General features: G+C 34.9%; 1 protein-coding gene across 3 annotated transcripts in view; it reads left to right on the top strand.

Annotated features, from left to right (window-relative positions):
* LOC111421764 (Ecdysone-inducible gene E1) overlaps positions 1-18036 on the top strand; it is a 90790-nt gene extending 72754 nt beyond the window's left edge. For all 3 annotated transcript variants that reach the window (XM_071194562.1, XM_071194563.1, XM_071194565.1), the window contains exons 4-7: positions 5691-6461; positions 16282-16511; positions 17033-17510; positions 17567-18036. In XM_071194562.1, the coding sequence (XP_071050663.1) occupies positions 5691-6461; positions 16282-16511; positions 17033-17510; positions 17567-17598 (1511 nt within the window). In that variant the 3' untranslated portion in view covers positions 17599-18036. The remainder of the gene's footprint in view (positions 1-5690; positions 6462-16281; positions 16512-17032; positions 17511-17566) is intronic.
* Positions 18037-18275: the final 239 nt, after the last annotated feature.

Genomic DNA, 18275 nt, shown 5'->3' with positions numbered 1-18275 from the left:
AACAAGGTTAAACCCAAGAAATAAAATTTACTTAGAAAGGCTACTGCCACGCAAGCAGATTCGGAGGAGGAAAATTCAGAATCCCCAATATTACAAAAAGTTAAAGAAGCAATAAATTCTTAAAAAATTATAGAGCGCTGATAAAATTCACCAGGGGGCATTAACTATGATTCGTAGCACTTTAGTCTGCTCTTCTAATTCCACTCTTTTCTTCTTTATAAACTCCTTCAACCGTGGAAGATAGAAAAACATTGCGCAGAAAAACAAAAACTAGTCTATTGAATACTAAAATCCTTAAGAACAGAAAATATAGAAAGTATATAGAAATTATAGGATTGGTGGAGAGAATAGTATGGAGACTTACTGAACAAAACACAAGAAGCAGAGAATCGGATAAAATTGATAAAAGATTAGGAGGGAGAAGATGAAAGAAAGATAAGCAAAGAAGAAGTACAGGTATTACAGTTTTAAAAAAATAAAAAGACGCTTGCGTGGAATAAAATAAGATCGGAAATGATCAAGAATATAGGACAACTAGGAAAAACTATGGAGAGAAGAAAAACTACCAGCAGACTGGGTGAAAGCATTACGCTGAGAGACAAAGTAGAAGAAAAGCTGGAAGATACACAAAGTGGATTTAGAAGAACAGGAAAGTCATAGCAGCGTTTCTAGACCTTCTAAAGGAATTTGATAGTGTATACCCAGGGAAAGCCTGTGGCAAATTTTGGTGGAAAGAAGAGTGAGAAAAAAAAACGATAAAGTTTTAAAGTTTATAGAAAATTAATTCATAAACAAGAGAGATTACCAAGGATACCAAAACGAAAATTTATAAAACAGTGTATCGACCAATACTCGCCATTAGATGCGAAACATGGACTTACAGAACAGCTGAAGAGTAAGATACAATTGGCGAACACGCTACCTGAGAAGAGTACGAGGAGTGGGATAAAGAAAAGGAATAAAATGAGAAATATCGACATAAGTGATGATCTGGGAATACAATCTATGTTGGTATATGCATATTGAATGGATGCAATTAGCTTGGTGGGAATACTTACCTCTGCAAGTATTCCGACAGGATTGTAGAGGAAGTATCAGTTAAAAAGCATGGAAAGCAAAAATACAGGGCTTCCCAAAACTTTTTTTGAACGAGTGAAGAAATAATTTGAAAATTTGGGGATCACTAAAGAATCATAAAAACTACATTCTTAGATAGTTTAGAACTTCCATGCAATGTGGAGTTTTTTTGGGGGATGACCACCCCTACATTTTTAAATAGCAACTCCTGTCGAGTTACAACTTATTTTAAAGGCAATGAAATAATTAAACCCCATAAACCAAAACCCAATATCTTAATTCTTTCAAGAATTATGAGACTGTTGATTTAGAAATCGGTGGTCGTTGATGAAAAAAATCATTGAAGACGCACTTCATCGTAAGATCTTGTTCTATCCCCAAAGCCACGAATCATTAAAAGAGTGATTCTTTCTTTTTCGGTCAGTTTTTGCGCCATTTTTCGAGTTCTGTACACAGAATTTGGAAAGAAATTAAACTATTTCCCCTATAAGTTTTATCTAGTTCAGGAATTGAACATAGATGACTTCGAAAGAAGGACAAAAATTTTCTTTTGAATATTGTTTTCTTTGATGAGCCTACTTTCTTCTTGAATGGTAAGGTTAATAGGCACAATTGTCGTTATTGGAGTGACGAAAATCCACATTTAATTAGAGATAATTAATGTATGGGCTGGTTCATTTTTATTAATGGAAATTTGGACGGAGACAGATATCTGCAACTGTTAGAAAATCAAGTGGTTCCAAGTATACCTGTCGTATGCCCTAATGGTATTGACAATAAGTGGTTCCAACAAGATGGTGCTCCTCCACATTTTAGCCGCCAGTCCGAAACTTTTTAAGCCGCACGTTTCCTAAACGTTCGATTGGTAGAAGAGGTGAAATTGAGTGGCCACCACGATCTCCTGATCTAACACCACTCGATTTTTTTCTTTTGGGGTTTCTGAAAAGTAGACTGTATGCAACAAAACCAAAATTAATAAATGATTTGGAAAATCGCATAGTTGAAGAAACCACCAATATCACTAGTGATGTGCTCCTGATGGATCAAAATTCCATTTATGAGCGTTAGGGTCATTGCGAGACCGAAGAAGGTTGACCATTTGTTATAAAAATCGCAATAAACGTGCTAAAAACTTGTAAACATTTTATTTTCTCATTTGGTAGTGAACCCCTCATAATTCTTGAAAGAATTAAGATATCGTGTTTTGGTTTATGGGGTTGTGTTTCTTTTTTCCTTACCTTTAAAATAAGGTAAAACTTGACAGGGGTTACTATTTAAAAATGTAGGGGTGGTCATCCCCTAAAAAAACTTCACATTGCATGGAAGTTCTAAGCTATCTAAGAATGTAGTTTTTATGACTCTTTAGTGATCACCAAATTTTCAAATTTTTTTGTTCACTCGTTCAAAACTTATAGCTCCGCCCCGGGAGTTTTGGGAAACCCTGTATATAAAAACAGAAGAAAAGGCCGACCAAGGAAATCGTGGGAAAGTGAGAAACTGACAGACAGGAATAGCAAGTGGAGGGAAACTACAGAACTGACCAGATATAGAAAAGAATACTATAGCAGATGCAGAATATTTATCTTTTTCTATGAAGTCTTCTTACCAAACTTTGTCAATATTTGTGCGACAACTAGGACGAGTGCCGAACAGATTATCTTTTCTGCCAAAGCTCTAAATGCATCTATTATTGAGTGCTATTGTCTGAATCCAAATTGATAATCTGGAATTAGCTTATTAGTTTTTATTACTGGCCTCAGCCTTTTGAACAGCAGTTTCTCGAAGAGTTTTGAGACTATTGCTAGGAATGAAATATGTCTGAAAGATTTAAATTCGTTAAGTTGTATTTATAGGTTAGACAACGTGATAACCTCTGCAACTTGCCAGCATGCCAGTATATGTTTTACTCTAATGCCTGCGGTGAAGAGATGGGTCAGCACCTTTTCTGTGCAGCTGTTTTACGGTTTCTCTTGTAATGAGGTCGAATTCTGGAATTTTATTTCGGATTAAGTTAGTTCTTATCTCATCTGCTACTTCCGTAGTAAACAATCGATTCCTTCATATCCTGACAATTTTTCTGGATATGAATTCTTCCTTAAGCTTTTAAAATTGTCTTCTGGGTTTCTAGGTCTTATTGTTAAGTGTAGTTTTGTCTTAGCGATCACTCGACTGGTACTATCTTCTTCTAGGTATTGGTTTTTGTTGATGTTTAGCTTCTTCTTCTAGTCGTTTAGAGTGATCGGAGTCCATGTCAAGGTTCTCTTCAACTTCTATGAAGTTAGAAAATACTTTCCTGGTGATAAAAATCTAATAAGTCATTTTTTTGTATCAGTAGACTAGTAGATCGACTTTTCTGTTGAGTAGAAGTTACAGTTCATCCTTTGGATTGTTCTCCTTAATTCTGTTCTTTTAGTTGCTTGAAGTCACAATTGAATTTAGGGGTTTGGCGTTGTAGTCTTTTCCAGCAATATATGCTTCTAAATGTCAGGAGAGTTAGGTGAACAATAAAACATTTACGCAGATGAAGTATGTTTGCGTAATAGATAATTGCCTTGACAGCAAACTTTTGCAATCAATATATTTTTTAATAAGGTATAATGAGGCACTTCAAATCACATTTATATACTTACTTGTTAAAAATCATTTTGAATTACACCCTAAAGTTAAGGGTACTAAAACTACTTGTATATTTTAATACTTTAACAGTTTACTTTTGAAACCAGAAAATTAACCGTGTTGTAGTTAATATTGCTACCTCAAGATTGCTTCTTGAGGTAGCAATATTAATACCCCGAGGTTAAAATACCAACACAAGGCGTTACCAACTCATTTCAAATAACCTGGTACGGCTCCTTGTTCCTCTACAATACTGGAGATTAACCGATAATGTTAGAGAGAAAGTTGTTGTAATCAGAAAGTTAAAAAAACTAAGGAAATCATTACCTAGTATATTCGTATTGCTCACTTTAATAAGTTTACTATAAAACCAATTTTGGCATTTTAATTTTTTTGTATCCATTAAATCAGCTATAATTGAAAAATAAATTGTGCAAAATAACAATGTGACGTTTACAAATCGAGGAATACATATTTCGCCTGAATACTAAATCACATAACATCCAATGAATTAAAGATAAGACTTTCATTCTAACTGCATATTTGTGGAAAATATTTAAAACATTTAAACTTTTCACCCTAATAAGTATGTTAATCTTCGAATATGTCCGAATTGATGTATTTCATCGGTTAATTACTGAATCGAATTAATCCTGTATGCGAGAATACAAATGCGAGCTTATCAAGTTTACTAATGGACCATTTCTGCCATTATGAATGATTTGCAAATTGACAAGCTGTTTAATCTAAAATGTAACCGTTACTAAGAGTTAGCAGATAAAATTTTTCACTCGTGCATATCTCAACTCCACGGAACTGTCTGCACTAATGAACATTACCCTATACTCTCCGCGGGGCAATTGGAATTTAAACGGCTATGATCTTGATTCGTGCTCATAGTCAAGGTGTTTACGGCAGTTTGAAAAATTATACCTAGATTATGCCTGGATCGGATCACGTTTGTTGCGCTCACACTCAAATCGAAAATGATACGAAATTCCGGTATACGTAAGCAGTACGTGTGCATATCCCAATAGAATTCTGCATAAGTAATTTATGCAAATTGCTGTCTTCAGGCACAAGAATAATTAGTCGCTTTTAACCACACGCTATCTCCTCAATGTAATAAAACTAAAAGTGTACAATTCTCAATTTAAAATGGTTAAATGAATTAAATTACTTCGTTTTTTATTAACTTCTTTATAACTTTTTTTATAGCTTCTTCATAATCTATTTTATTCAAGTTATGAGATGATTAGTTTCACTTTGTGCTTATTAACACATAACTTTTTATAGATGCTGATAACTGATCGTGAAACGGTGTGTACGTTTCGTGCTCAATTAACTATAACAACCTGTACCATTACCGCTGGAGATAAGAGCGAAAGGTGATTTTGGTTGGATATTTTTTTGATGTCTCTTTCAGTTCAGAACATCCTTGCGGCACGATTTAGAACCTAGATTTCCTTAGTCTTGTTTCATTCAAAATTTACCGTTACAAAATCTTAAAGCCTGAGTCTACGATTTTTTAAACTTTTAAGTTTTCAACGTAAAGATGAATCGAATTCAGGTAAACACATCTTGTTGATGTGTTATCACCAAGGCCCCGTTTCTCCTCTTAAATTTAATGCTCTTCGACGAGATCGCGAGTCACTGAACCCGTTTTAACTCTGAAAGGGGCAGAAAAAGCGACCGGCAACCCGATAGAATCGCGGGAAAAGTTTATTGGTGGCTATTTCACGGTGGACGGACGAAGCTAGCGGTCACGACCAAGGCCCCGGAAATGGCCATTTCCAAAACGGGAACGAGCTCGAAATCTGCCTTTAGGTCTCGCAGATTTCAAACCCTCGCGTGTTCTGAGTCTCCGCATTGAATTGCGAATGAACCGCTGTTGACAATGGGATGTTAAATCAAGTGATCAAACGTCTAATTAGACACTTATTATTAAATCTTAAATACAATAAATATAATATAACAAGCTTTTTTTTTATTTTCAGCCGCAAGACCAAGTAATGTATGTTATAGCAATGCTCATTGTCGACTTTGGACAGCTGATAGCCATTGCGACTTCTTAATACCAAACCTCTTTGGCCGATGTCAATGTAACTCTCCCTTCCGTCAAGTAGGGGATTCCTGCGTTAGATCTGCATTCCAAGAACCAACTGAAGCTCATGAAACATCTATTTCATCTACGTCATCAACTTCATCACTCACAAGTTCATCAACTCCATCTTCAAATATTGTTGATAATACTCAATCAAGTACTTTAACATCGTTAATTTCGACCACTTTTAAACCAAGACGAACGACTAAGCACAGCTATAGACCAAACATTCGAACTGGCACAACAACAACATTTACTCCAAAAACAACAAAGTTTACGAAAAGGAGGAGGAAACCGTATGGAACCACCACCGTTCCAAAGTACAAGTTTAGGACCACGTGGAAACCTTTAGATGCTGCTACAAGACAGGGTTTATCGAAAAGGACGACTGTTATGGAACCAAAATCGACTCCACTCCCGATTCCTTCATCAAGGATTGGAGATGTTGTGACAACTATTTCTCCCAACAGCATTATTAATACAACAGTAGGAAGTACACCGTCAACAACTCCAAGTACTACCACCACAACGAAAATTAGTACAACATTTTCCACATCACCGACTACAACAACTTCGACAACACCAAGGACAACTACTACTATATCTACAACATTGACACCTACAACTGTATCTACAACAACAATAACAACAACAACTAGTACAAGTAAGTTATCTATATTATAACAGTAATCAATATAGCTAAATACAATTAATTTATCACTTGTATTTCGTAACTTGTAATCTCTCCTTTTGCACGTGAAAGACAAAAATTAATAAACAAACATGGGTTATGTAAAAAATTTTTAACTAAAACCAGAATTAAATTATTGGGAGTTCTTTTACTTAAAGAGTTCTGTATTCTCTTAAAATGCAGCATTTAGCTATGTAATTGGAAGATCGAAATATTGTAGCGAGGAAGAAAGAATTATAAAACTACATAAGGAGAGCAAAAGTATGGAGTTCCAAACAGCTTTATCATGGGCACCTTGTCATTCTAGATATCTGAGAACTACGTGGGTGGGCAAATCTATCACTTTGCGTTTTTTAATTACTTGTTGGAGGAGGAAAATATTATCAGTACAAGACCTTCCTGCAACCACTGAAACCACTCTGTTCTTCCACGTCGTCCCATTGTATTTCAGTCATGTTCTTTGAGACTTTGCCATACAATCTCCTTACCGCACTAGTAACACTCATGCCTCGATAATTTTGGCACAACCTTTTATTCTACTTTTTCAAGATTGACCTAATGTAAACTAACTTTCAATTTTCTGTTATATTATCACTTACCAACACGCACTTGTTGAAAAGTGTTGCCAAAAATTCGTGTAATATCTCGGGTCCATGCTTGACCAGCTCAAACCCGTTAGACTTTCCATTTTTTATTTTCGCTAAATTTATTTGCTTTCTTTCTTCTTATTTTTTTAATTTTCGGTGTCTTCGATTCTTAGAGCAGGTCTGTATACAGCACGCACGTCGAATTCTGCACGATCCTCGTTCAGCAGTGTTTTATAATAATGTTTCCATTGATTCATGCTGATCAGTTGTATGTTGTTGCTTTGCTTTTCATATTTCGTGGCACTTTCAAGCGTCTTCCACATTTGCAAAACCCTTGTTTTAAATGAATGTGGGAGAATCTATGTGTTACCTTGCTTTTCAGTTTTCTGCTGTCTTTTTTATATATCTGTCAATCAGTATTGTCCGGTGTATTTAGCCAACGTTGATAAGCGCTTTTCTTCAGTTCAACCAATTTTTAAAATTTTTCTGAAAACCATTTTTCGTTTGAAGCTTCACTGTAATCTACTGCCTCCAGTGCTGCTTCATGTACGCTTTTTTATTTTGTGGTATATTTATTGTTATTATTGCTGTCAAGCTGGGGGGGGGGCCTCTTGTCACCGCGACCTATAAGATCTATTGTAATTTTAACCCTCCACAAGTTTAAGGCATTTCTAGGTCCTTAATGAACCTTAGTATTGCTCCAAGGGGTTGTTCCTTTATATCACTAGGTGTCAAAAGAACTTTACCGAAAATTTTGTGTCTTAGACGGCCTCTGGCGACGCAATTACACAGTATATGTTCAGCCGTTTCTGACTCGTCGTTGCAAAGTCGACAAGTTTGATCCTCAGCTTGTCCAATGTGGAAGAGGTGGTATTTTAGGCACCTTTCTGTCCCATTTATAGGTTCAAAGCGGTGCAGAAGTTTATAGCAAGAACTTCTGCTTGAAAAATGGTTATGTCGGAGCTGAGGGGCAATTAATGTGACTATTTGGTTCACTAATACCCACGCCTACTCCGGATCCAACTGTCCTTGAAGCATCGGTGTACCGGCATCGTCTAATCATCCCTGCTTCTAAATATGATCTTATACGGCTGGTCGAAATTGTATTCTGTCGGTATATGGTCCGTTTTAATTTCAATCAAGTGATTTAGACATGGGTCCTTGAGGATTTCGAGGTGTCCTCTGAGGTTACCCTGCATCAACTTGAGTGAAGAGCCTGTTTTCAGTTATACGGCACTTAAACCTGTCTCCTTCTGTATATCTAAATGAAGTGGTGTGAGACCGAGTAGGGCTTCAAGAGCAGCTATCGGACAAGATCTCATTGCACCCGCTATATTAAGACATGCTAACCGCAGGATTTGTGCCAGATGTTGTTGTGCTGTCTTATGATTTGTTTTTTGCCATCAAACCAGTGAGGCATAGGTGACCATGGGCCTGATTATTGCTACGTACGCCCAATGAGTAATTCGTGGTTTGAGATCCCTGTTTCTTCCGAGGAGGCTGCGGCAGATCTGCTTAGCCATAATGGCCTTTTTCCTCACCTTGTTTATGTGAGAGTTCCAGTTTAATTTACTGTCTGTTTTAAGGTTAATAGTTCTGTTTTCAATGGAGGGTGCTCTCAATTCCCAGTAAACAAGAAACATCTGTGAAACATTTCAATTTTAACGTACAGTGAATTAAATGAAACATTTTCGAACTACGTTTCATATACGCGACAGATACGATTTTTACGAAACGTATCTAAAGATATGTATCAAATACATTTCAGTAGGAATATTTATGAAATATCATCAAAATATGCAGCAGAAACATTTCATTTGAAACATTTCTTTACAAATGTGTCTGACCCATGTCGTCTTGTTCTATTGTGTTTTGTTCTGTTCTCAGTTCAAATCGTTCGAATATTGGTTTAGAATGGCGCAAGTTTTGTATAATTTTTTTTTTATATCACCACTAGGTTTAGTTAATGAAAATACGGCTAGTGAACACTATTTAAAGAAAGAGACCTATATAAAGAATTTTACGTTTTCCGTAGGTCAAGTCATAACCAATAAGGTTTGATCGCGATTCCCGCTAAATTTGGTTGTTTTTCTCCTGCAATCATATAAAATTATACAGGGTGATTGGGTAAAGGGTAAAAAATCGCTGACAGATTTCTAGGGCAGGTAATACATAAAAAATTAAGATGAAAAGTCTTAATATACATGGGGTCGCAAATGCCTCCTTAACGAGATATAGCGGGTCAAAGTTTCTTTAAAATTAAACATTATCTGCAATAAAAAGCCCTTTTTTAAAAATATTTTCAACTCCACTGCTAATTTTGGCAAACGTGTAGTATTTTCGTGTAAAGTGATCAATTATCTATCAATTGGTCTCTACAAAACTTTGATTAAAGGAACAGTTTTTGATTGAATTAACAAATTTTCTACGTGTTTTTCTTAAAAACTATTGCTTTGATCAAAATTTTGTAAAAACTATTACTTTACACTCGTAGAGAGCAATGCCGTAGACAAAATTTTTAAAAAAAGTGCTTTTTATTGCAGATAATGTTTAATTTTAAAGAAACTTTGATCTGCTATATCTCGCCAACGAGGCATTTGCGACCCCATGTATATTAAGACTATTCATCTTAATTTTTCATGTATTATCTACTCTAAAAGTTTGTCAGCGGTTTTTTGAATCATCCTGTATAGTTATATACGGGGTGCTTCATGATATAGTTTTACGTTCTTATGATGTGAGATAAGATGGAAAGAAAAAAATTAAAGCTGAATATCTCTAGGAGACATTTTCGTAGATTGGTAAACGCATTTACATTTCAGAAATAATTCAAACCCGTTAATGAAACATTTTAATAATGTACCGTAATTGTCACCTGTATGTTGCAGAAACGTTTCAATAGAAACGCTTCAATGAAATATAAAAAGGGCCGGACATTAGCAGTTTCAGACATTTTCAACTATGTTTCAGAAATATGTCGAAGAAACATTTCTTGTTTCAATAATATGTATCAGAAATGTTTCTGAAACGCAAATTTGTTTACTGGGATTGTAGCTTCCTTCTGGGAGTGAAAGGGACTATTTCGATTTTATTTGGATTGATGCTGAGCCCATTGCTTCTGCACCAAGTACTGGTGAGTACTAGGGCTTTCTGCATTAGTTGAGTTATGATTGTGTCATATTTACCTCGAATTGTGGTTACCAGGTCATCAGCATACCCCTGAATCATGAATTCATTTTATGTTAAGGTGTTCATTAAGTCATCAATTATCAGGCACCATAGGAGAGGTGAGAGCACTCTCCCTTGTTTGGAACATTCTCTATGGATTCGTAGGAGATGTTATTAAAAGCACCCTCTATGTCTATGAAAGTACATAGGGCTATCTCTTTGGTTGCAATTGTCTCATCTAAAGTGCTAGTCAAAGTATGGAGAACAGTAATTGTTGATTTTGCTTTCTGGTAAGCATGTTGACTCGGATGGAGTGAATTAGTGGCAAGCACTCTATTCCTAAGGTATTGATCAATTACCTTTTCTATTCCTTTGAGGAGAAATGAAATTAGGCTAATTGGTCTTTGTGCCTTGCAATCGACGTTACCACCTTTAGGTATGAAGACCAACTTTACATTCCTCCATATAGCTAAAGCTGTAGTAATGATCTGATCCACACGGTGGACTATAAGTCTAGAACTTTGTTGCTAGATTACATAGTCTATTATAGATTGGAGACCTCTGGTTCGTTGAGTCAAAATGTATTAGGTGTATTCCGTTTTCATTTATGGCTGCTACACCATTTCTTCCTACCACCAGTCATTTTCTTCCTTTTCAATAATGGCATTTAGATTTCAGATGTGAAACTTCCTTGTCATTTTCAAACCGGACAAAACATTGTATAACCAGTCATAGAGTTCTTTAATTTGCTTATCTGCGTTCTCATTTGGAGCGTATAATCTGATAATTATGATTTTAAGCCCATATTTATTCATATCGCTCATTAACATCATGCCACCTCTTTTTATTACTTCTCAAACTCTTATGTAATACTTTTTTTTTTTTTTTTTTAATTACAGTTTTTATTGGATCAACATTTTATTACATGTTATGCACAATATTTGTAGTTTAGAATTAGTGTTTTATTCATTATACTGTATGAGGTTATTCACTTGTCTCCTCTTCGCTACTTCCATCGTTAGTTAATTGGTCTTGTGGCATTTTTCTTTTAAGACGTACATGGATGTTTTTCTTCCCTAACTTATAGTGTGTTGCTCCTTCGCAGTTTTTTAAGTTTTCAAAGAACTTCACGTTAAGCCGTTTGATGAAAGTTGTCACTGTAGGTATGTTTAATTCTTTATGAAGTTGGTCATTTCTAACGAACCACGGTGCATTTGTTGCAATCCTTAAAACTTTATTTTGAAAAGTCTGCAATTTCCGCAAATTGGTTTTGGAGGTATTTGACCATACACAGCTGGCGTATGTTACTAGCGATCTCAACAATGATTTATAAAGTAGGAGGGTGCATTCTATTTTTAGTTGGGATTTTCGATTTATGAGGGAATAAAGTTGGTTTAACCGTACATTTGCCTCATTGAGTTTTCGGTTGATATGAAAGCCCCAGTGAAGCCTCGTGTCGAGATATACTCCAAGATATTTAACAGCCTCGGTTGACCATTCTACACCTTCATTGTTAATTGATATTTCTGGTAGCTCTCGGAATCTTCTTAACGTGAACATCTTCAATTGTGTTTTAGCCGGATTTACCATAATTCCCCATTTATTGGCCCATCTGCATACGATATTGATATCATTTTGTAGTGCGTCAGTTGTTTCCATGATGATATTTCTCTGGCTGATAATAGCGGTGTCGTCAGCAAACATTGATAGTATTCCTGAAACGGTTGGTATATCGTGCACATATATATTAAATAGCAAGGGGGCCAACACGCTGCCTTGAGGTACTCCGGCTTCTATAGATTTAATTGTTGATAATTCGTTATTGATTTTGATTTGGAACGTTCGTTTGTCAAGAAATGAGAATAATATAGCTGTTAAATATGATGGTAGTTTTAGGTGTAGTAGTTTGTATTTAAGGCCTTCTAACCAAACTTTATCGAACGCTTGGGCGAAGTCTAGGAAAGCTACCGCTGTGTATTGCTTTGCTTCAAATCCCTTTTTAATAGCTTCACTAAGTCTTAGTAGTTGATGACACGTTGAATGGTTATTTTTGAATCCAAACTGAAATGACGGAATAGTCCTTTCTATCACTAATTCTGTTTTTAGTCGGCTTTGGATGATCTTTTCTAAAATCTTTGATAAAACTGTTAGTAAACTAATAGGACGATAACCGTCCATACAACTGTGATTTTTTCCAGGCTTCGGAAAGACTACGATTTGGGCATGTTTCCATTTATCTGGAAAATACCCAATTCTCAGACATCCATTAAATAGAGTTGTTAAAAAAACTAACATTTTATTGCTGAGTTGTTTTAAAATTTCGTTTTTTTAGGTAGTCGTTTGATTATGATTTTAATTTCATCAGGTGATGTTGGTTCAATTTCACTAGCGATTGGCATATGATTTTCAATGTAGTTTAGTATGTTTATTCTTTGCGTGTTTTTAATTATAGTAGGAGGACGAAACATTTTTTCTAAATGTTCGCTAAATAGATTGCATTTTTCAGTATCTGAATAAAACGTATTTTGGTCATCTTTGATAGGGCTTATAGTTTGCTTTTGCTGTATTAGCTTTTTCGTTGTTCGCCACATGCCAGGATCATTGTTTCCATATGTTTTAATTTGTTGTTGATAGCGTTCAATTCGAAAAACATCAAGTTCTTTTTTAATTCGGTGTGCCAAGTTGTTCATTCTGTTTTTAATTTCACGGTTCCGCGTTCGATGCCATTCTCGTCTCAAACTGTTTTTTTGTTTTATTAGTTCTGATATAGCAGCTGGTGTAAGTGCTTGATAAGGTTTGTTATTTCGTTTTTTATGAGGAATTGTTGATAGTTTTACACTTTCGCAAATGTTGTTTGTATAATTGGAGATTGTTTGATCTATTTCTTCCTTACAATCGATGTTAATTGGAGCTTTAGCCATTCGATCTAGTGTTTCTCGAAATTTTTCCCATATTGGTTTGCCATTTATCAGTTTTGGCGGTGGTGCGAAGTTTTTAGGAAAACTCTGAAACGATATGATTATTGGTACGTGATCGGAGTTTAATTCGCTTAGAACTTGTTGGGCAATAGGTTTCTTGAAATTTTTTTGTATAACAATATCAATTATATCTGGTAGTCGCTCTTGCTGATACGGATAATACGTGTATTCTTCAGGTGGTATTATCTGTAATGCATTTATTGTTGAAATTTGTTGGAGTTTTATTCCATTTGGATTACTAGCACGGCATCCCCATATTGTATTTTTACAATTCAAATCGCCTATCAAGAGTGTTGGAGTATCGGTATTAAATATGAGTCTTATGTCGCTTTCTATTAGTTGTTTATTTGGCTGTTTGTAGACAGATATTAATTTTATGTTAGTACCATCTATCGTTTTTATTTTAACTCCGACAGCTTCAAGATGTTGAATGCCATTCAAGTGAATTTCTTCATGTTGTATTCCTCCCTTAATTAAAATTGCTGCTCCTCCTGCAGCTGTTGCTGCGTTTCGGTCTTTTCTATACACGATATATCCTGGAATATTGCATCTTTCGCCTTGCTTTAAATGTGTTTCAGTAATGCATGCTATTTGGATGTTGTGTCGATAGAGAAATTCTATGGTTTCAGATCGTTGGTTCTTTAGACCATTCGCATTCCAGTTCATAACGGTGATGTCTTGTATGGTACGGTTGCTATTGTTAGCCATTGATAAGATTGGGAAGTAGGGAACATGTGATGAATTCTTTGATTTGTGATATAATTGGTGTAAAAAGATCTTTTAGAAATTTGATAATGGTATTTGTAATTGTGGTTGTGAGGGTTGAGGATAGAGGGTGATGATTGGAACCAGAGATAGGAGAGGTGTTTATGTTTTGGTGTTGTATGTTTGGTTGTTTTAGTATTTGTGAATAGCTTCTTGTGGTGGTTTGATAACTATTGCTACTTTGGGGTGTTACTTTTGTAGTTTGGGTAATACCTTGTGGTCTTCGTCTAGGTGCGTTTCGTTGTTGGATGTTTTGATGAACCATACAACCTCTGTAATTCGCTGGATGATTACCGCCGCAGTTTGCGCATGTTGGTGGATCAGTCTTCACCTTTGTGCAATTTTTAGTTATATGTTCTTTCCCACATTTAACACATTTCGGCTGTTTGAAACAGTAGTTTCTAGTGTGACCAAATTCTTGGCATCGATGGCATTGTGGTATATTTCCCGGTTTCCTTCTTGCTTCAATGTCAACTATGCATTGAAAGATTGATTTAATATTATATATGCCCTTGGCGCTTTCGTCTGGTTTTAGTTGGACTGCACATATAGGTATCGGTCTTTTGTCTTTATTAAGTAATCTAGTTACTCTAATAATTGGGAGTTTATGGGTTAGTAGCTCGTTGGATATTTCTTCTTCGGTTAAAGATATGGGCAAATGTCTTATAATTACAGATATATGCTTGGAATTAGGATCTTGAAATGAGTGAAATTCAAGTCCTTCTTCCATGTAGAATTTTGTTAATTTGCGATAGTCATCAATATCGTTTAAATTAATTTTTAGTTTATTGATAGTATATTTGGTACTAAATTCTTTGGTTAACTTTGTTTTAATATCCTTTAATATTTCTTGGTAGTTTACTACATTATGTAGGAATATTGGTGGTATTTTAGAAGGTTTTTCAGAAATTTGTTGTTGGTCTTCTACTTTATCCGTTTGCATTGCTGATAATGGGTAGTATTTGTTGTTTTGTAGAAGGACATTAGGATTAGGATCCCATGTGTAGCGTTTTTGAGTCTCCGATATGGGAGGTGATAATACATCACTTTTCCTTTTGTTGTTATCTTTTTTTGTTGTTACGGTATATCCTGACGGGCCTGCAGTGGCATCCATGCTTCGAGGACAGCTTTCCCCTTACGGGAAAGCACGTTTTATAATTAATTTTGTTCCTATTATAAGGATTTATTTCATATACGTATTCTTATAAGGAGTAATAAACCGGTCTTGTCTTGAGGGTGAACCTGTTATCGCGTTTAGAGCGCTCGATACGTCCACTCGCTAGCACTGTCAGACACGGACCTTATGTAATACTATCAATACCCCTCTTTTGTTCTTGAACTCTTGTTCATCCTAATATATACGTGGATGTAGTCATCTATCATATCACATCTAGTACATATATCGATTTTCATTTTTCGCAGTTTCTCAAAACTTCTAAATATTTTGTATATCTGAATTACTACCCAAGATGGAGTACTAGAATTTCCTGTTAGCTACAGAGCAACTACCCATTTCTCGCCGTGCATATTTCTAGGTTGACGAGTAAGATATGGAAGTAGATTTGCTGGTATGCTTGGGTAAGCTATGAGTATTAATGTAGCTAAGACATCAGCATTCTTTACCACTTCTGGGACCCAAAAACCAACCATTTCACTTCAATAAATAGGAAAAGAAATAACAAAGAACTTGAAATTGAACTTTAATACTTCGACGACCTTTAATTACGTCTTTAGAAAAATTTTATCTGCTAGAAGCACACGAAGAATACCTTTATTAACAAAAAAGAATGTATCGCGATGACTACAATTTGAGAAAAGAAAATATAGAGAAATACGCATTACTTTTATTGACTTAAAGAATGTATATGTATAAAAACATACCAAGAAGTAAGATGATGACGTCGCTTAAGCCAATTGCTGTTAGCTATTACCTTATAAAACTCATCCAAGATTAATATCACCTATATTTAACAGGGAAACAAATTGTCAGGGGATAAAGGGTTAAGGCAGCGGTTTAGCATGGCACCAATTATGTTTTATACGACGCTGCAATAAAAGAGTGGAAGAGATCATGATTGATAACACACGTTTGTGCATGTTGAACTTCGCTGACGACCAACTAATTATAGCGCAAAAGATAGATATTTTTTTAATAAGAAAATCATTTGAAATTTAATTTTACTTTAAACACTTTTATTAAAAAAATTCTTTTGGTAATTTACATTTTCATTAATTACATATTTCGTTAATTAATTGAGATACTTAAAATTTGTATTAAGATATAATTATTTTTAGGTCCATCAATAACACCTCAAGATGGAGATTCAGATACGTATAGATGGAGAAATGCCGATGGATATGATGCTGTAAGTTTAGGATTACCTTGCGTAACAGATTTACAATGTCAAGCGGCTGATGCTTCATCAAGATGTAGAGATGGTGTTTGTGATTGTATTTGGAAAGTAAATAATGGTACAGATGGTTGTTCAGCGAGAAATACCGGGTGTATTCCGGGAACGTTTCAAGTAAGGTCTTATTATTTTGTTGTTGAGATTAAATATTATAATATTCTTTCTTAACTGTATATATAAAATAATACACCGTATGCGTGCAGTGCTATACCCGATAACACCGTATAATTAACATGTATCATGTGAACTCTGATATTATAATATTATCGGTTAAGGATGTTGTTAACGGTAAAGTTCTAACCGCGTTAAGTATAGTTCATAAAGTTATACTAGGTAACAAGTATACTAAATGCGGGTCATCATATTGCTAAAATAGGATTGAAGCCCGATTCTTAATAGTCACGTTGCCCGGATGTGAGCGAGCAATTTGCCAATTTAAAAATACAGTTAGTGGCATTCCTTTTCAGTGTCATTTCCCTTATAAAGGAGAAATAGAGCACCATCTCTGTGCTGGAATTTCGATAAATATGGCCATCGAGTTCGGAATTTCACTTAGTTAATAAAATAACCTGTTGCTACTAACACGTTTATCTCTTAATATTTATTTAAAGTTAACTTTTAAATAATTTTTTTAGTGTCGAAGTTCTGGAACTTGCATAAGTTGGTTTTTCGTTTGCGATGGCAGAAGAGATTGCTCAGATGGATCAGACGAAGAATGTACCAACAATAAATGTCCAATCGAAGCTTTTTATTGTCCATCCAGTAATGAATGTATATCGCGAGCAAGTAGATGCGACGGAACTAGAGATTGTAAAGACGGCGAAGACGAAAAAAATTGCTTCGTCACAAAAGAATTAAAACAATGTCCCCCGCACACTTTTCAATGCAACGATGGAAAATGTATCCCCGAATACGAATTTTGCAACGCTATCATCGGATGTAAAGATGCCAGCGACGAACCACCCCACATCTGCAAGAATCGCACCAAGAAAAAAACTTTTGATTATTGCCCATTGCAATGTGGTAACGGAAGGTGCAGATCTAACGCTATTGCGTGTTCTGGAAGGGATGGTTGTGGGGATGGTTCCGATGAAATTAATTGTTCAGTTTGTAGTAAGTTGTTTTAAAAGTTATTTGTGATTCATGTTACTTAGTTATTACTTTTGTAGGGTGTCCAGTTATTAAGGCGAATACTCTCTAGTGATAAATTTAAAGAAATATATCTGAAACCAAATACTCTCAAAATGGAAAATCACGGCGACTTATTGGTACTTTGGAAAAAATCGCACCGCATGCGTCACATATCCCCATATTTTTTAGAAAGTCGTCGATCATTTTTCACTTTTTACTTAAGTGTGACCATATACCCCCATTTATGTATTATTATTTATGATATATTTAAGAAATGAATGGATGTACAAAAACTGTTCGTAGCATTTAAAAAAGAAAAAAAACGATACGTAAGTGTAGGGTGGGACCAAATTTCCCAACGATAAAGAGAAAGGCATCGCCCATTCTTGATGATGTAACAAGTAATATTTTAACTACCTGTATATAATTTATTTACAACGAGTTATTGTAGTTTGTAACGTAAGATTTATTTAAACATACAATAATAATAAAGTAGTCAAAAGAAAAATATTGTTTTTATTTCAATTTAAATTGTATTTCAAGAATTAATTAAGCTATATTTATGGATATTTAAAAGCAAATTTAGTAGATATTTAGTGTGGAATAAATAATATTTTATTTTTAATATAATTCATCTCCACATTTTTTATATCAAATCCCAACTGTGGCGGAGTTATTCTTCTTATTCCACACATATATTTATTTAAAAGTAATAAATATTTCAAAATATAAATTATTTAATTTTAG

Source organism: Onthophagus taurus, chromosome 2 (genome assembly GCF_036711975.1).
Source record: "Onthophagus taurus isolate NC chromosome 2, IU_Otau_3.0, whole genome shotgun sequence".
Classification (NCBI taxonomy): domain Eukaryota; kingdom Metazoa; phylum Arthropoda; class Insecta; order Coleoptera; family Scarabaeidae; genus Onthophagus; species Onthophagus taurus.
The sequence above is the reverse complement of the archived record's forward strand: the minus strand, read 5'-3'. Positions and strand labels throughout refer to the sequence as shown.